The following is an 18557-nucleotide window of genomic DNA, read 5'->3' on the forward strand; positions in this document are numbered from 1 at the left end:
CCCTAAACCCTAAACCCTAAACCCTAAACCCTAAACCCTAAACCCTAAACCCTAAACCCTAAACCCTAAACCCTAAACCCTAAACCCTAAACCCTAAACCCTAAACCCTAAACCCTAAACCCTAAAAAAGTCCGGAATTCCAGTAACCCTAAACCCTAAGCATGAGGGAGGGAGGCGCTTCGGGAGAAGTGCCGTAACCGACCGACTAGCTAATACTTATTACACCTACTCCTAGGTTCTCTGGGTCGTACTGAGGCATGAAAAGTTTCGCCGTTCGGGTCGGTCGGTCGGTGTCGGTTGAAAAATCCCCGCGATCGCCGCGCGCCCCGGTCGGCGTCCGTCGCCGTCGTCGGCGTCGTCGGCGTGCGTCGTCATCGCGAGACGCGCGGCGGCCTCGCGATGGACGACGCGAGCGTCGAGCGCGCGGGGACGAGGACGACGACGACGACGACGACGACGACGACGACGGCGACGACGACGACGACGACGACGCGCGCCCCGGTCGGTCTGCGCGGCAGCCTCAACATGGGGAACACGTGCTTCCTCTCGAGCATATTGCAGACGCTCGTCTCGACGGCACCGGTGGTGGAATATTTCTTGCGCGAAAACCACGCGCGGCGCGCGGGGGGATGCGAGATAGACGATTGCGTGGCGTGCGCGTTCGACGAGTACGTGAGCAAGGCGTACGACGACGCGCGGGTGGCGACGTCGAGCGCGCCTTCGACGGCTTCGACGGCGCTCGTGGCGGGCGAGTTGTTGTACGCGTGGTGGGTGAACGAACCATCGATGGCGAAGGAGCAGCAACAGGACGCGCACGAATTTTTTCTCAGCTTTTTATCCGTGGCGCACGCGAACGTGTTGGGGAGGTCGATACGACCACGCAAGAAACGCGCCGTGGGTCTCGCGGCGCTGCTTTCGCTGGAAGCCGCGTTCGGCGACGACGATGAGGACGAATACGAGCGATCGCAGAACGAAGCCGCGAAGGAGGACGCGGCGACGTGTGAATGCGTCTTTCACACCGCATTCGCGGGCGTATTGCGATCAGATATCGCGTGTGCGTCGTGCGGCGCTTCGACGACGACGCGCGAGGCGACGACGGGCGTTTCGCTCGACGTGCCTCCGGCGACGAAATCGTCGCGAGTGAGCCTGATGGAGTGCTTGAGCAATTTCACCGCCATGGAGACGATCGAAAACACGTCGCGTCGAGTGTGCTCGGCGTGCGCGGTCGTCAGCGAATCGCACGGCAAGCAGACCCGCTTTGAACGCGTTCCGAAAATCTTAAATTTTCACTTCAAGCGCTTCGAGGGCGACTTCAAGTCGATGCGCAAGAACGACATTCACGTCGACTTCCCGTTCGACCTGGACATGTCGCCTTATCACGCGCATGATTGCAAGGAAACCAACCACGACGCCGCGTACGAGTTGTACAGCGTCGTCCAACACAGCGGAGTCCTCGAAGGTGGACATTACGTGGCGTACGTGAGGCGAGACGGTGCCTGGTTCCTGTGTGACGACGCTGTCGTGCGCGAGGCCGATGAGAACGAGGTGAAATCATCGCAGGCGTTCATGTTGTTCTATAAGTTGCGAGCGTAGGCGCGTAGAAATGTAAAAACAAAGCGCAGGCGCGTAAAAGAGATGAAAAGTTTTCATCGAACACAGAGCGGAGAAGCTGTCCCATCCGTCAGCCTCGCGCGCGTCACATCTCGGACGACGTCGCGGTCGCGTCGAGGCATGACGCGACCTCGCGCGGCGTCGCGAAGCGCGCGACGATCGTACGCGGAAAGCGAGCAAGCGTCGAGCGAGGACGACGAACACCGCGCCGACGACGCCGAGGTTGACGCCGAGGAGAAGTTTGAATCCGAGGAGGAAGAAGAGCCGCTCAAACGTCGACGACGCGCGACGACGACGACGACGACGACGTACGGGACGACGATGGTGCGGCGCGAGAAGCGTCGATCGAGTCGTCAGGAGAACAAGCCTCGGAAAAGATACGTGGACGACGACGACGACGATGAGTTTGTCGCCGAGCAAGACGACGACGACGACGACGAGTTCGAGGAGGAGGACGAGGAGGATTTCATCGAGGACGAGAGCGACGACGAACCGGTGCGAAGGAGTACGCGCGCAAGAGAGCGTGTGAATAGACTCTCGCCGACATTCAAGCAGAGAAACGATGACGACGAGGAGGAAGAGCTCGAAGACGGCGAAGAAGAGACGGACGACGACGACATCGGCGACGTCGCGAACAAAACGTACCCGAAACGCACGCGTGGTCCGCCGCCGGAACGGTTCGCGCCTCAACGACCCGAAAGTGGTAAAGATCGCTCGAATTCCGGGCGTCCAGGATTGTTCGAACGTCGCGGTACGACGTGGAAGGATGACAGAGACAAAACGTCGTCGCGCGAGCGCTCGAGACGACAGACGTCGGGGAGGTGGATCGATGATTCTGAAGATTCGGACGACGGCGAATTTAATCTCGGTGCTGGCGCCATGGATGCGTTTAAGGCACCGCCCGCGTATCCTCTCGCGGGCGCCGGTCCATCCAGTGCCGCGCCGGGTCCAAACGTCGACGCCGAAATTACACCAGTCACCGTCGACCCCACTTTGTCCTTCTCCTCGGTCGGTGGACTGGACAAGTACGTCGACGCGCTGAAAGAGATGGTATTCTTACCGCTCTTATACCCAGAAGTCTTCGCACGCTTTAAAATGAGTCCGCCGCGGGGTGTGCTCTTATACGGCGCGCCGGGCACGGGGAAGACGCTCATCGCGCGAGCGCTCGCCGCGTCTTGCAGTCGCGCAGGCTCTGAAGTCGCGTTCTTTATGCGCAAGGGAGCTGACGTCTTGTCAAAATGGGTCGGCGAATCCGAGAGGCAGCTGCGTCTTCTGTTCGAAGAGGCACAAAAGCGGCAGCCGGCAATAATTTTTTTCGACGAACTCGACGGCTTGGCGCCCGTGCGATCGAGCAAGACTGATCAAATTCACAACTCTTTGGTGGCGACCTTACTCGCGCTCATGGATGGCTTAGATAATCGAGGTCGTGTTGTCGTTCTTGGCGCGACGAATAGAGTGGATTCCATCGACGGTGCGTTACGTCGTCCCGGGAGATTTGATCGCGAGCTGGCGTTTCCGCTTCCCGGCGTGAAGGCGCGCGGTGAAATTTTACGTATTCACACCAAGGCGTGGGAGCAGCGTCCGTCGGAAGCGCTCATCGACGACCTTGCGGCGAAGTGCGTTGGGTACTGCGGCGCCGATTTGAAAGCCTTGTGCACCGAAGCCGCGGTTCACGCCCTTCGCAGAAGATATCCGCAAATTTACGAATCCGACGAGCGGTTGAGCATCGACCCGAAGCAAGTGATTCCGAGTCGAGCAGATTTCAGAGCAGCGCTCGCGGCAATAGTTCCCGCGTCGCATCGTGCCGCACGCACGCACGCGAGGCCGCTTACGCCTTTACAAAAGCCGCTTCTTGAGGGCGTACTGGAGGCGTGCTTGGAGAGCATTCGCAAGACGTTTCCGCCGGCGACGTTCATCACTCTCGATGGCGACGGAGAAGCTGTGGGCGTGAATTCCGGGGCCCGTCAAATCACGGATGCTGTCGCCGAGGAAGAAGACGAGGATATACTCGCGCAAGCGGCGGTGAGCGATGAGGCCGCTGGTGCGCTGCCGAGCGAATCAGCGGCGACCGCGGCGCTCGAATTTATGAGACGTCCACCTTGTCAGCGCACGGCGCTTTGCATTCACGGCGCAGAAACTAGCGGTTACAATCAGCTCACATCGGCGCTTTTACACGCGCTAGAGCAGTTTCCCGTCCACGCGATCGGCATGCCATCACTTCTCGGCGACTCTGGACGCTCGCCCGAGGAAGCTCTCGTGACTGCCATCACGGAGGCTCGCCGCGCGGCGCCGTCAATTTTGTATCTCCCAGAAATTCGACTTTGGTGGGAGAGTTCTACGCCGACGCTGCGCGCGGCGTTGACGACGCTTCTTCGCGACATCCCAGCGGATCTCCCGGTGATGTTGATCACCACGGCGGACGTCGCCACCGTCGATGAACTCGAGGAGAGTCTTCGCGCGTCGTTCGCGTCCGTTCGCTGGAACCCCATCGCGATGCCAACGACGTACGACGATGCATCGTTGACGAAATTCTACCGCCCGCTTTGTGATGCGGCTTTCAATATTGCACAGAGACGAGACGTCGCGGCTTCCCGCGGCGAGCTCATCGACGGCCGAGCACCGGCTTCCGCGCTCAAACGAGAAGTTCTCACTCGAGCCCCTCGCCCGACTGAAGGCAGCGGTCGAGAGGCCGTCAAACGCGGATCGCAAAAACTTTCTCAAGCCGCCATCGCGGCGGAGAATCACCTGCTCCGTCAGCAGCGCATGTTCTTGCGCGACGTCGTGACGAAGCTCTTGTACAAAAAGGCGTGGAACGTGCTCGCGGCGCCGATTAACGACGACGAGTTGCCCGGGTATTCGCAACGCGTCACCGATCCCATGGACCTCTCTACACTTCTTTGGAAAGTAGATAGTGAGAAGTACACGACGATTGACGCCTTCCTCAAGGATGCCAATCTCATCACGAAGAGCGCTCACGAGTATTGGGGCGAACGCCCCGAGTCAAACGACGGGAGGCAAATGTTGAGCAAGGCCCACGCTTTAGAGGACACCATAGCGCAAATGGTATCAGCGCTCGATCCTCAGCTCGTAACGAGGTGCAACGAGATCGATCAGGCGCGAAAGGAGCGCGAGGGCAAGACGTCTGCGCACGCTTCGCCGGCAGAGGCGGCGGCTGATTCCGGCAGCGACAGAGACAGACCCACGAGAAAACGAGACGAAGCCGCCAAGGGTGCGCCGGTTTGGCAAAATCCCGATTTCGTCAAGGACCCTGAAGCGCTGGCAAGACAACTGAAGAGAAAGGCTCGAGAAGAGGAGGAGCGCAAGAACGGCGCGGTAGACGAGAAAGCCGCCGACGATCCGACGCCGATGGAACAAGACGCCGCAGAGGACGTCGTCGCGGCGCAACCTCCGACGCCAGTCTCGAAACCCGGCCCGCCGGCGAAGGAAGACGCGGAAGTGGAGAAGATCAAAACTTCCGCCGTGGCCACGTTCGTTAAAGCGGCAAGGAAGAGCGGTTACGACTTCACGCGGCTTGAATCGTCGGCGAGCGACATCGCTCGAGTCGCAAACGACGCAGCGAGCAAAGTGTCGGAACGGGGTTTGCGCGCGGACGCGCTGAAGGAGGCGTTCGCGAAGCTTTACGGTGAGGCGTAAATTCTTTTTTAATTTCATCTTGGTACACGCTAAGCTACTGTTGATATCGTCGCGTAAATTTCGTCCCTAAACCGTCGGGTAATAATTCTCGTCGCGGCGCGGTGGCGGGGACGGACGCGTCGGAGGCACCGTGTACACGTACGTCGGAGGCGGCTGTTGCGCGACAACTTGCGGACCGGATCGCACACCGGCTTGCATCATCGGCGGTTGCGGCGCGGTCGTCACGCCACCCGCCATCCGTCCCGTCGGGGCGATGCTTCCGCCGTTGTCGCGGTATCTGATTTGCACTTGCTGTTGCGTGAGCATGCACGCGCACACGCTGGCGTACGTGAGATCCGCCAGGCAATCCACGGCGTCGGCCAATCGTTCGATATCTGGGTTTTGCGACACCATCGCGACGCAACGCAAGCAAAACGCAATTTGTTGGGTGAGCAACATGAAGCCGATCAGACAGTTGTCGCACTGAGTGTTCATCACGCGTTGTTCGTCTTGAATCATGAAACGCGTCGTCGCCATGGCGCTCGGGAAACAGCACACCACCTCGCAGCACAGACACAGCTCCGGGTTCGATTGTTCGCCGCACCTCCCCGAGATACACGTGCCTCCGTTGCAGCACGTGTACTGAGACGGCCACGCCGGCCCCATTTGAAGTTTTCTCTGCCCGTACGCCGCGCACTGTCCGCAAAAGAACGCGTAACAGCAGAACCCAGGATCAGCGCACGGTGCGTTCATCAACCCGATCTGCCATTCATTGTTATACTGCTTACGCGCCGCCGCCTGGTCGCGTTTCTTTTGACTCAACGAACGCTGCATCCGTGGTTGCTGACGTGGTGCGTACATGGCGCCGGTTCGACGCGCGCTGAGGGCGCGAAGCGGTCGGTTCGAGCGAGTTAATCAAACAAAAACTGTCCTCGTCTTCGCCGTGCGCGCGCGACGACGATCGCACGCCGTCTACGCCCGCACGCCGCGCGGCAACCTCTGCGAACGCGTCAACGTTCGAACGCGCGAGGTTTTCATCAGTATTGCAAACCACACGGACCAATCCGGCGGCGAAGACGACTTCGCGCGAAGACATCGCGCGCGGCGATGAGCGGGCGCGTCGTGCGGCGCTCAGGATGCCGCCGTCGACGACTTTGACGAGTGTGTTGTGTGTTACGGTAAGATTACACCATCCTCTCCCGGATGACGAACATCGAATCAATCAAAGCTAAATCGAAGGCGAGCTCGCCCAAACCTATATCGCGGCTACGCAAACGCTCAGTTGTTGAAGCGCGCGCGTCCACCAGCGCGTTGGCCTTGCGGGTTCAAAGCGGCGGCTTCCTTCTCCGCGATAGCTTGCGCCGCAGTCTTCGGCTTGCCGCCCTTCTTGTTTCTCGGCGTCGATTGCTTGCGCTTGAGAATGTCCTGCTTGTTCTCAAAGTATCTACGGCGGCGGGTCTGCGTCGTCGAGTCACATCCATCATTCGTCAGTCATCGATCGTCGATCGTCATTCGCGCATGCCCATCGCGCGCTCGGGCGCGTCGTCCACCGCGGCGACGGCTCGCTCGCCTCGCGCGCCCCTCGGCGTAACCCTATTCTGGGACCTATCCGTGGACTCGTCCACTCGTCGCGCGCGCGCGTCGTCGTCGCGATCGCGCGCACCTCTTGGATGTGACCGGAAGACATCACGGCCTTTCTGAATCGTCGAATCGCGCTCTCGGCGTTTTCGTTTTCACCCACAGTCACCTGCACGGAACGCGCGCGTCGCTCGCGTCGTCAGTCGCGGGTCTCGAGGGGTGCCATCGCCCCGCGTCGCGCGCGCGCGCGCCGCGTCCGTCGCGCGCGCGCGCTCGAAGACGCGCGAGATATTATTTCAATCGCGCACCTCCGCTTGGAACGCGCCCTTGAACGCGAAGATGTGGGAAAATCCACCGAGAATGAACGCCATGGTCGCGACGTCGTCGGGTTGTGCCGACGCCGAACCTCGCGCGTCGGCGCGACGGCCGCGCGAGGCGCGTGCGCGTCGATGCGCCATGTATTTATACGACATAAATCTCGTATATAATTAAATATAAGTGCGATCTAATACTCACACGAAGGCCCTCGTCCCAAACCCTAGACAGTCTAGCCAATCCGCGCGCGTCGTCGTCGCGGCGTCGTGTCGTCGCATTCGCGTGGATCTGCCTTTTTTCGAGTGTTCGCGCGAAAATATCTCGAGCGGGCGCGCGGGCGCGTTACGACGTCGTGTGACGCGTCACACGACGACGACCGAGGCGACGACGACGCGTGCGTCGCGCGCGTGAAGGGTTCAATCTCAACTCGCGCGCGCGACGCCGCGACGCCGCGACGCGACGCGACGCATCGCATCGCGTCCGTTTCCGCCGTTCGCGGGATACGATTGGGGAATTAATCCACGCGAACGGCCTCGCGCGACGCGCGTGACGACGTCGAGCGCGCGCGAACGCCGCGCGAGGTGAGGATGACGATGCGCGCACCCGCCGCGAGCGCGATCGGGGCGATGCATCACCGAGCGTCGACGCGCGCGGCGTCAACGTCTTCGACGCGCGGCGGGAAGCCGACGCGATGTTCGAGCGCGACGTCGACGTCTCGAACGGCGTCGTGGGTCGACAGATCGGCGCGGCGCGCGAGGACGACGAGGCGAAAAACCATCGTTCGCGATGGAGCAGAGTTCGCGAACGATTCGGGTGGGTACGAGCGGTACCTGAGCAGCGACGCCGCGGAAGGGGGCGAAGGGGACGGCGAGGACGGCGCGGCGGCGCGCGCGAAAGAAGGCGCGCAAATGTCCACGTCGTCGGCTCAGGCTCGGGAACGTGAACGTGAAGTTGGTGCCAGTTACGACGACGAGTTCGTCGCGCTCGTGCGCGCGCGCAAGGAGGCTACGGAGGAGGAGACGAGGAAAAGGTGGAACGAAGGGGCGGCGACGCCGCGAGTGGCTTACGATCTCGGGCAGGATTACATACGCAGGGTCTCGGTGGCGTATCCGTACGCCGTAGTCGGCTCCGCGCGCGGTGATGTGGCGGTGTGCGACGTCGTCGACGCTTCCGCGCTCGCAGTGTCGCCCGCGGCGCACAAGAAGGATTGGTCCGACGTCGACGCCAGGCCGTTGGGAGAACGCGTGCTCTTGGGGGCGCACGATGGCGGTGCGGTCACGGCGGTGGCGATCACGAAAGATGCGCCGAAGCAAGAGAAGTATGATTTCGCGCACGTCGCATCCGGAGGCCGAGACGGCGTCGTACGACTGTACAAGGCGTGCAAGAATAGCGCCGCGCTGCACGAGCTCGGCTGCGCCAATCACGACGACGTCGTTACGGGCGTTACTTTCGCGCGAGGCTCACTTTGGAGCGTCGCTCTCGATGGTCGTTTGTGTCGCTGGTCTCTTGCGACTTCGCACGCCAAGGTCAAGTCTGCCAAGCACGCCAAGGAGTCGCTCATCGACGCCGACGAGTACGTCCGCGAACAGGCGCCGGCGCTCACCAAGGAAGGTGAGTGGCGTAGCGGACAACCCACGCTTTGTTTGAACGCGTGTGAAAGCTCTGGGTTGATTTCAATCGGAAACGCCGATGGATCCGCTGCGTTGCTGAGCGCGGAAGTGAGTCATACGACTATCGGCGAAACAGCCGTCGTAAACGCTTGGATTGCTCACGAAGGCTCCACCGTCCGCGCTATCGCGCACGGCCCGAACGGGAACACCGTAGTCACTGGTGGTGGCGACGGCGTGATCCGCGTGTGGTACTTGGTCGAGGAACAAACGGTCGGTGGTTTTAGGAGCATGAACAGACAGAAACTAGGCCTCCCGCAAGTCACGCCGATTCTCGTCGCCGAACTTCGAGGACACACCTCCGCCGTCGTGTCTCTGTCCACGGGATGCCCTGGTCGATTAGTCAGCGGCGCTCACGACGGAACGATTCGAGTGTGGGACTTGGATGTGAAGCCCCCGCCCAAAGTGGCGAACATTAAAGCCGTTCGCAGAGACGCGAGATACGCGGTTCTTGGTCACACCATTTGGCTCGGCGGTACGTACGCCGACGCCGAACGCATCATATGCGACGGCGCGAACAATGTGTTGTTGGAGTACGACTTTTCCAACGCACCCCAGGACGTCTGATAATACGTGATCGTCTGTTTTTTTGTTGTTTTACTACTAATCACCAGCGCTTTATGCTTGTAATACCACCCCGCTCGCCTGTTGTGCTCCGGTCACCTCTTTGTTCGCGATTCCACAGTCGCACCACCGCGCGATGGCGTCACTATCGCGACTGCGCGCGCACTCGACCGACTTTGCGGACTCGACGATCGAACGAACACGATGCGCGTCGGCTTCATCGGGTACGGAAACATGGCCGACGCTCTCGCGTGCGGGTTCGTGTCGGCAAACATGATAAAATTCACCGACTTGACGATGTGCAACAAATCTAACGTCGAGCGCCGTGAAGCATTCGCCAAGCGCGGCGGTGTCGTCGCTCCCGACGCCGTGAGCGTGGCGAAGTCTTCTGATGTCGTTTTTCTCGCCGTGAAGCCGCCGTACATCAAATCCGTCCTCGAAGAAGTCTACGGAGGCTGCGACGCCGACGAGCTCAAGCCCAAGGTTTTCGTGAGCGTCGCCGCGGGCGTGACGTTGGACGTCATGGAAGGGGTTTGGACGTCCAAAAACGCCACGCCGCCGCCCATGGTGCGCGTTATGCCGAATACACCGTGCTTAGTCGGCGCCGCAGCGAGTGGGCTGTGCGTCGGGAGCACGTGCTCCGACGACGACAGGAACAAGGCGTTGGCGCTCATGTCGGCGGTGGGTGTGTGCAAGGTGATTATGGAATCTCAGATGAGCGCTTTGACGGGAGTGAGCGGGTCTGGGCCGGCATATATTTTCATTTTAATCGAAGCGATGGCTGATGGGGGTGTTCGCGCCGGTTTACCTCGAGACGTCGCCTTACAGCTCGCCGCGCAGACGTTTTACGGAGCGGCCAAAATGGTGCTCGAGACGGGAGAACATCCCGGCGTTTTAAAGGACAAAGTCTGCTCGCCGGGTGGGACGACAATTACAGCGGTGCATGAGCTCGAAAAGGCAGGCGTGCGCCAAGCGATGATGAACGCTGTCGTCGCGGCCGCCGCTCGCGGAGACGAGTTGGCAAAATTGAGTTAGTAGTTTGTAATCGATGGAAACGCGTGTTGTTTGTTTGGTATCAGTATGTTACGATGGGATTAAATATACGATGCGCGGTGCGAAGAGACGTATTGTCGTCTCCTTCATACGTACGAGTCATCGCCCACGAGTGAGCGAGAAAAGAATAGTGGTGGTGGGAATTATGAGTGGTCTGTGTGGTCGTGCGAGCCGAAAATTGATTTCGGTTCGTGTCTTGGATATCTGTGCGGACGGTCAGATTGGTGTCGAAGTACTATGAGGTGCTTCTCATGGGCGCGATATCGGGCTGAGCTTAAGCTCTGAGGCTGGCGGTAGCGATGGCAGCGGCGGCGTTCGCTTGGACGGGCTTCACGAAGGACTCCGTCTTCACCTCGGCGATGGACCGATCCATCGCGTCAGAGTTCTCCATCTTGCGCGCGCCGAGGTTGTTCAGCATGCGCGCGTACCAGCCATCGGACTGTAACATCGAAGCAGCTTGCATGCTCACCGGAGCACTGAGCGCACTACTCGGACGAGAAGGCGAGGCATCACCGTTGAGACTCGTCAACGAGTCGACGCGCTTCAAGCCGGCGAGAAACGGCGCGCTGAGCGCCGGGGAGTGCGAGCGCCAGTCGTACAAATCGGAAGGCCCGTGCACAGAGAAGCCACCGCGTTTGGGCTTGGGAGCGAGCAAAGTGGGAACCACGCCATCGTCTTCCGAGCGAGTCGGTTCAGGCGTGCCGCAGTCGCGCGCGGCGCCGTAGGGCATCGCTCCCCACTCGTGAATCTCACCCTTCGTGCTCTTCAGTCGCTCGAGCTCCATGAGAGAGGCTTGAATGAGGTTATCCAAACCTTGCCGTTCGATCGCCACTGCCTCGGCACTCTTGCGAGGAATATCGATTCGAGAATCTCCAACGTTCCCGCGCTTTTCGGCGAGCTTGCTCGATCTGTCTCGCGAGCGCTTGGGCGACCCCGCTTGCTCGACCGTTTCGCCGGGCGATAATGATCTCTCGCGCTTCGATCGGCTCGGCGTCGACGGCGCATTGACACCGTCGCTTCGGTTATCGCCCATTCGCGATTGCGGTCGCGACGGCGCCTTTCGCGGCGACGACGAAGCGTCTCTCGCGCTCGTCGCCGACGTCGACCCCGCGGAGCCATCCTTCTTTTGGCTCGCGATTAAGCGTCTGAGAGTGGAATTGAATCGATTCTTCACTTGATTATCCGTGCGCCCCGGCATAGATCGCGATATCACCGCCCATTTATTCCCGTGAATCGCGTGCTGCGCCAGAATCGTCGAGTCTTCCTCCGCCGTAAACGGTCCTCGCTTCACGCTCGGGTTCAGCTGGTTGCACCACCGCAGCCGACACGACTTGCTCGACCGCCCCGTCAACGCCTCGGCGATCGCGGTCCAGTTCCCCGGACCACCGAGTCTTTCGATCTGTCGTCTCAGCAGTTCATCCTCCTGTTCGCATCGCGCGCGCGCGCATTCGTCAGTCCTCCGCCCGAGCCCGAGCCCGCGTTTAGCAGGCCAACCTCATCCAAGCCCTATCGCCGTCGGTTGCCGTCGGTTGCGCTGGCGATAAGATCCTCGGCGTCCGCGCGCGCGACGTCGTGCGTCGCGTGCGACGTCGCGCGCGCGTCGCGCGCGCGCGTGAATGATGAAATATAATGCACACATCCCATCCACGCCCTCGATGCCGTCGCGCGCGCGACGCCCGCGCCCGCGCGCGGCGCCATCGCGCGCCGTCACCGCGACGTCACCCGGGGTCGTTACCAACCGTGCGCGGTGGCCGATGTCGGGGTCGCGTCGGCGACGTCGCGACGGGTCGTCGCGGCGACGGCGCGCGGGGCGCTCGATTTCCATCCATCGCGGCGTTCTCGCACCTCTGGCGTCCACGCGCTCTTAATCATTCGATCGTCATCCATGATGCGCGCGGCCGCGCGTCGCACGATGCGGGGCGACGCCCGGCGCGGGCGCGCGCGAACGCGCGGCTGCGCGCGCGCGGGCGCAAAATGCGGTGAATCACGCGCTCGAACGCCATCGACGCACACGGCGATCGGGGTGATTGTACCCCCAAAATCGAGCGATCGTGACTCGAGACACCGCGCGGTCATAAAAAATGGACACACCGGTCGGTCGCCATCGCGCGCCATCGCGCGCGCGCGTCGCGCGTCCCGCGCACACTCGCGCGCGCTCGCGTCGCGATGGCGGACGTGAGCATGGATTACAGCGAATACAGCGAGGATGATTACGAGGACGACGCGTCGGAATCGGAGTTCGACGAGAACTCGCCCGCGGTGAAGAGCAAGGTGCGCGCGATGGCGCGAGAGACGGGGGAACGAACCGAATCGACGGTTTGGGCGACGCCGCGGCCGACGACGCTGACGACGCTGACGACGACGACGACGACTGACGATCGGGCGCGATGATCGAACAGAAACCGACGAGCAAAAAGCCAAAGTCGCCGCTCGGGAACGCGACGAACAAGACGAAGAATAACAAATCCGTGGAGGAGATTTACCAAAAGAAGACGCAGCTCGAACACATTTTGCTTCGTCCGGATACGTACGTCGGGTCGTGCGAGCGAGCGGAGGAGAAGGCGTGGGTGTACGATGCGGCGACAAAATCTTTGACGCATAAGCAAGTGTCCTTCGTGCCGGGGTTGTACAAGATTTTCGATGAAATTCTCGTCAACGCGACGGACAACAAGGTGCGCGACCCAAAGATGAAGGAACTCCGCGTGGACATCGACGTCGAGCAAGGGCTGATTCGAGTGTATAACGATGGTAACGGCATTCCCGTAGAAATGCACAAAGACGAAGGCGTTTACGTCCCGGAACTCATCTTTGGTCATCTTTTGACGTCGAGCAACTACGACGACAACGAAAAGAAGGTTGTCGGCGGGCGCAACGGTTACGGCGCCAAGTTGGCGAACATCTTCTCCACCGAGTTCATCGTCGAAACGTGCGATGGTTCGCGCGGAAAGCGATATCGTCAAGTGTTCAAGAACAATATGAGCGTCAAGGGCGAACCGGAACTTTCCAAGTGCAAGAAAAGCGAGAACTGGACTTGCATCACATTCAAACCAGACTTTGAGAAGTTCGGCATGGAGTCCCTCGTGAACGAAGACGTCGCGGCTTTGATGTGCAAGCGCGTGTACGACGCGGCGGGTAACATCGGCAAAAACACAAACATTTACTTGAACGGCGAAAAGCTCGAGGTGAAGGGTTTCAGTGATTACGTGAGTTTGTACTTGGATGGCCAAGCGAACGCGCCAAAGATTTTCGAAAAGACGATGGATCGATGGGAAGTGTGCGTCACCATCTCCGACACCGCGCAGTTCCAGCAGTGCTCGTTCGTGAACGGTATTTGCACCATGAAGGGTGGTACGCACGTGAACTCGGTCGCAGATCAAATCTCTCAAAAGCTGTTGGAGAAGATTCAGAAGAAGGAAAAGAGTTGCAAGAATTTGAAGGCGTTTCAAGTGAAGAACCATCTTTGGGTATTCGTCAACGCGCTCATCGAGAACCCGGCGTTTGATTCACAAACCAAAGAGACCCTCATCACGAGACCGAACAAGTTTGGCAGCGCTTACGCGCCTTCAGATGCCATCATCAAGAAGCTCATGGAGTCGGGCGTCGTCGACAACATCATGTCGTGGGCGCAGTTCAAGCAGAGCAAGGAACTCAAGAAGACGGATGGTGCCAAACGATCGCGTCTGACAGGTATTCCAAAGCTTGACGATGCTAACGATGCCGGTGGACGCAACTCTGAGTCTTGTACTTTGATTCTCACCGAAGGGGATTCCGCGAAGGCGCTCGCCGTGAGCGGTCTCTCCGTCGTCGGGCGCGACAAGTACGGCGTCTTCCCGCTTCGAGGTAAACTCTTGAACGTCCGCGATGCTTCGCATGAGCAAATCAAGAACAACACCGAAATCAATCATATCAAGCAAATCCTTGGTTTACAGCACGGTAAGGAGTACGACAGCGCGAAATCGCTGCGTTACGGCAAGCTCATGATCATGACCGATCAGGATCACGACGGTTCGCACATCAAGGGCTTGCTCATCAACTTTTTGCACGCTCACTTCCCGTCTCTACTCAAGATTCCTGGGTTTTTACTCGAGTTCATCACGCCAATCATCAAGGCGACCAAGGGTAAGCAGTCGAAGGTGTTCTACACTATGCCCGAGTACGAAGCGTGGAAGGAAGCGAACGACGGCACGTCTGGCTGGAGCATCAAGTATTACAAGGGTCTCGGTACTTCTACCGCCAACGAAGCAAAAGAATACTTTGCGTCTCTCGATCACCACCGAAAGAGCTTTGTCTGGCAAAGTGACGGTGACGGTGACTTGATTGACATGTCGTTCAGCAAAAAGCGCGTCGTAGATCGCAAGGCGTGGCTTACGGCGTACGAACCGGGGACTTTCTTAGACATGACCGGTGAAGACATTCGATACGACGAATTTATCAACAAGGAGCTCATTTTGTTCTCTAGAGCCGACTTGTTGCGCTCTATTCCCAGTATGGTGGACGGTTTCAAACCGTCGCAGCGCAAAGTTCTCTTCTCGTGCTTCAAGCGTAAGCTGAAGTCCGACATCAAAGTGGCGCAGTTGAGTGGTTACGTCTCCGAGCACTCCGCCTACCATCACGGTGAAGCTTCTCTCGCGATGACAATTGTCAACTTGGCGCAAGACTTCGTCGGTTCGAACAACATCAACTTGCTCGTGCCGAGCGGGCAGTTCGGTACTCGCTTACAAGGCGGTAAGGATCATGCGAGCCCTCGTTACATCTTCACTCGCTTGCACGAAGTGTGCCGCGCGATGTTCCCGGAGTGTGACGATGCGTTGTTGAACTACCTCGATGAAGACGGTCAGCGCATCGAGCCGGATTATTACTATCCGGTTCTCCCGCTCGTGTTGGTGAACGGCGCTGAAGGCATCGGTACGGGATGGTCGACGAGTATTCCGAACTTCAACCCGCGAGATTTGATCGCAAACATTCGACTCGTGCTCGAAGGCGAGAGTCCGGTGCAAATGCATCCGTGGTACAGACACTTCAAGGGTTCGATCACGGAAGAACTCGTCAAGGGCGAGACGCGCTACAACGTCACCGGCTCGTACAACATTCGCGATGAGTGCACGTTGGAAGTCACCGAGTTGCCGTTGCGATCGTGGACCTCGGATTACAAGGAGTTCCTCGAAGAAATGCTTGTGCCAAAAACGAAAACTGCCAAGCCGTTCATCACCGACTACAAGGAGTACCACACCGACAGCACCGTGCACTTTGTGATCACGATGCCGCCGGAGAACTTGGCCGCCGCGCAAGCGTCTGGCATCGAGAAGAAGTTCAAGTTGAGCACCAAGCTGAACATCACCAACATGCACTTGTTCAACGAACAAGGTGTGATCACCAAGTACTCTTCTCCGGTCGCCATCTTAGAGGCGTTCGTTCCTCTGCGTCTCAAGGCGTACTCGCAACGCCGAGAAATGTTGATTCGTCTCGCCGAGTCTCAGCTCAAGCGCTTGTCGAACAAGATGCGATTTATTCTCGCTGTCGTCGATGGAAGCCTTGTCGTGAACCGCAAGAAGAAGCAAGAACTCATCGCTGAGCTCGAAGCTTTGTGCTATGATCGTCTTCCGAAGACCGACAAGGGTTCCGTCGCCGAACTCGACGAAGACGGCGAGTTCATCGCCAACGATGTCGCCGGGTCTTACGATTACCTCCTGGGCATGCCTCTTTGGAATTTGACGCTCGAGAAAGTTGACGAGCTGTGCGCAGAAAAAGAAGCCAAGGAAGCAGAAGTCGCTGAGCTTCACAAGACGACGGAGAAGGACTTGTGGATGAAGGATCTTGACACCCTGGAGCAGACGCTCGAGCTCCTCGACGCCGAAGACGAAGAATCCCGAATCGTTCTTGAGAAGCAACAACGCGCGGCGGCGCGAAACAACACCGCTGCGGGTAAGAAAGCCGCGAAGAAGAAGATGGCGAAGCAGCGCGCGGCGAACAGCAGCGACGAAGATGAATGGGACGATGACTTTAGCGACGACGATTTCGAAATCGCCAAACCGAAGAAGGCGGCGGCAAAGCCCAAGGCGGCGGCGAAGCCCAAGGCGGCGCCCGTACCTGCACCGGCACCGGTGGCCAAGGTTGAAAGCGAAGACGAAGAAACCGAGCCGATGTCTCTCGCCGAGCGCTTGGCGTTGAGAGGTGGCGCCGCGTTGAGCAAGCCCGCCGCCGCCAAGCCGGCGAGCGCGTTCAACATGTCCTCCATCAACGCCGCCGTCGATGATGTTGCGATCTCCAAGCCAGCTCCTGCGAAGAAATCGGCCGCGCCGAAACGTGCACCTGCAAAGAAGGCTGCCGTGGCGTCTGATTCCGAAGAGGACTTTGGCGGCGAGAGCGATTCCGAAGTCGTCGCCCCGGTGGCGCCGAGATCGACCGCTCGCCCGGCGAGAGCCCGGACGGCGAAAACTTACGTGGTCGACGATTCCGACGATTCTGAAGACGACGTTTCGGAGGAAGACGACGACGACGATGATGAGAGTGACTTTTCCGAATCTGAATAAACTGCGAACGCTTTACGACGTGCTCGCGCTTCTAAGCGCGGCGTCGCTACGAAAAGACACTTTGTAAAAATGACCAATACTATTACATTCGCTAATGCATCCAGAGTCGCAGCATCTTATCTTTCCCCCCACTCGCGGCTTTCGTCCCCATCGGACTCCAGTCCACCGCGTACACCTCGTCGGCGTGACCCGGGAGATCCTCCTTTAACTTTTTCAATCGCGCGTCCCACACCTTCATCGTGCTATCCTTACTCGCACTCATCAACAACCGGCTGTCGGCGGACCAGGCGAGCTGGTAAACCGCACCGACGTGACCACGAAAAGAAGTGATGAATTTGCCCGTAAGGCCGTCCCACAGTTTGACTCCCTTGTCGAACGACGCGCTCGCGAAGTATCTTCCATCCGGCGAGAATAAGACGTGGTTGATGAGTTGTTGATGCCCAGTCAAGCGCTGCAGCGGCGTCTTGGTCGTCGACGGCTCCCACATAAACATCGTGTAATCATCACTACCACTCACTAAGCGCTCCGGTTTCCCTCCAGTCGCCGCCTTATATCTCGTCAGCGCCTGCGCCTTGGCTTGAGCGTCGTTTTCAGGCTTTTTCCCGGTGTGATCGTACGGCCCCGTGCGCAGGGCGTATTCGGTCGACAACGCTAACGAATTCACCCAGTGCCCGTGTCCTTTGAGCTGTCGCACCACCTTGCCGTCGTTCGCGTCCCAGACGTAGATGGTCGTGTCTCGAGAGGCGGTGTAAATCAATCCCTCGCCTCCCCACTTCACCGAGGCGATGGCTTTCGTGTGCGCCGACATGGTAAACAAGCACGCGCGCCGCACGGCGTCCCAAACTCGCACGGACCCATCCGCGCTCGCGCTACAAAATCGCACGACGGGATAAGCCACGTGTGCGGGCTCCCACGCCAGCGCGGTCACGTGCTTCTTGTGACCCTTCATCGGCCCTCCGCGCGCCTCGCCCGTGATCGGATCCCACAATCGCACGGCGCTATCCATCCCCCCGCTCGCCAAGTACACGTTATCCGCGCTCCACGCGATGCACAGCACCCAATTCGTGTGTCCCTTGAGCGTGTGTTTCGGCGCCTGTGAATCCAAATTCCACATTCGTATCGTCGAATCTCCGCTCCCGCTCGCCAAGTGTTTCCCGTCGCTCGAAAACGCCACGCTCAGCACCGCCTCGGCGTGTCCCGCGATCGCCGCCGAGCACCTCGTCACCGCGCGCACTCGAAACACACTTTGCGGCTGATACACTATCTTCAACACCTGTTCCACGGAGATCTTCCGCTCCACGATCGTCGCCGCCAACGCTCCCGTCACCTCCTCGCCGTCGACGTAAAACGCGTACGGCGTCGTCAGCCGGTCGTCGTCCTCCGGATTCGCGCTCGACGCGCGAAGCAGCTCGCGCAGGAGCGACTGCAATTCGCGCGCGCCCACGTCGGGGGGCAAATCGAGCTCGGGTCCCGCCGCGACGCCGTCCACGTCGACGAGCTGCGCGATGAGGTTGGCGTCCGCGAGCGTCGTCGCGGGCGTCGTCGCGGGCGTCGCGCGCGCGCGCTTATTCGACGCCATGCGCGCGCGAACCGCGCGGTGCGCGCG

The 18557-nt window shown here is 59.6% G+C and overlaps 9 protein-coding genes across 9 annotated transcripts; 5 read left to right on the forward strand and 4 right to left on the reverse strand.

Moving 5' to 3' along the window:
* Nucleotides 1-486: 486 nt before the first annotated feature.
* On the forward strand, nucleotides 487-1578 carry OSTLU_6409 (predicted protein; the record flags this gene model as incomplete). Its single annotated transcript, XM_001420841.1, has 2 exons — nucleotides 487-894; nucleotides 985-1578. Coding segments are annotated over 2 exons (1002 nt in total), but the record flags the coding sequence as incomplete, so codon positions are not given.
* A 153-nt stretch (nucleotides 1579-1731) lies between these two features.
* Nucleotides 1732-5265, forward strand: BRAT3501 (predicted protein; the record flags this gene model as incomplete). Its single annotated transcript, XM_001420842.1, has 1 exon — nucleotides 1732-5265. One exon carries the CDS (start codon nucleotides 1732-1734, stop codon nucleotides 5263-5265), a length of 3534 nt encoding a protein of 1177 aa, XP_001420879.1.
* A 267-nt stretch (nucleotides 5266-5532) lies between these two features.
* On the reverse strand, nucleotides 5533-6063 carry OSTLU_7305 (predicted protein; the record flags this gene model as incomplete). The annotated part of the gene is made up of 1 exon (XM_001420987.1): nucleotides 5533-6063. A coding segment is annotated over one exon (531 nt), but the record flags the coding sequence as incomplete, so codon positions are not given.
* A 459-nt stretch (nucleotides 6064-6522) lies between these two features.
* PRPS21 (Plastid ribosomal protein S2 small ribosomal subunit) lies at nucleotides 6523-7193 on the reverse strand (the record flags this gene model as incomplete). Its single annotated transcript, XM_001420988.1, has 3 exons — nucleotides 6523-6702; nucleotides 6908-6991; nucleotides 7131-7193. 3 exons carry the CDS (start codon nucleotides 7191-7193, stop codon nucleotides 6523-6525), a joined length of 327 nt encoding a protein of 108 aa, XP_001421025.1.
* Nucleotides 7194-7724: 531 nt separating this feature from the next.
* Nucleotides 7725-9371, forward strand: OSTLU_17719 (predicted protein; the record flags this gene model as incomplete). The annotated part of the gene is made up of 1 exon (XM_001420843.1): nucleotides 7725-9371. One exon carries the CDS (start codon nucleotides 7725-7727, stop codon nucleotides 9369-9371), a length of 1647 nt encoding a protein of 548 aa, XP_001420880.1.
* A 201-nt stretch (nucleotides 9372-9572) lies between these two features.
* Nucleotides 9573-10403, forward strand: OSTLU_13156 (predicted protein; the record flags this gene model as incomplete). Its single annotated transcript, XM_001420844.1, has 1 exon — nucleotides 9573-10403. One exon carries the CDS (start codon nucleotides 9573-9575, stop codon nucleotides 10401-10403), a length of 831 nt encoding a protein of 276 aa, XP_001420881.1.
* A 1159-nt stretch (nucleotides 10404-11562) lies between these two features.
* Nucleotides 11563-11850, reverse strand: OSTLU_9404 (predicted protein; the record flags this gene model as incomplete). Its single annotated transcript, XM_001420989.1, has 1 exon — nucleotides 11563-11850. A coding segment is annotated over one exon (288 nt), but the record flags the coding sequence as incomplete, so codon positions are not given.
* Nucleotides 11851-12808: 958 nt separating this feature from the next.
* On the forward strand, nucleotides 12809-16951 carry OSTLU_41836 (predicted protein; the record flags this gene model as incomplete). Its single annotated transcript, XM_001420845.1, has 2 exons — nucleotides 12809-16504; nucleotides 16769-16951. 2 exons carry the CDS (start codon nucleotides 12809-12811, stop codon nucleotides 16949-16951), a joined length of 3879 nt encoding a protein of 1292 aa, XP_001420882.1.
* A 91-nt stretch (nucleotides 16952-17042) lies between these two features.
* OSTLU_41794 (predicted protein) lies at nucleotides 17043-18530 on the reverse strand (the record flags this gene model as incomplete). The annotated part of the gene is made up of 1 exon (XM_001420990.1): nucleotides 17043-18530. The coding sequence occupies one exon, from the start codon at nucleotides 18528-18530 to the stop codon at nucleotides 17043-17045; it is 1488 nt and encodes a 495-aa protein (XP_001421027.1).
* Between the last annotated feature and the right edge of the window lie 27 nt (nucleotides 18531-18557).

Source organism: Ostreococcus lucimarinus, chromosome 13, assembly GCF_000092065.1.
Source record: "Ostreococcus lucimarinus CCE9901 chromosome 13, complete sequence".
Lineage (NCBI taxonomy): Eukaryota > Viridiplantae > Chlorophyta > Mamiellophyceae > Mamiellales > Bathycoccaceae > Ostreococcus > Ostreococcus sp. 'lucimarinus'.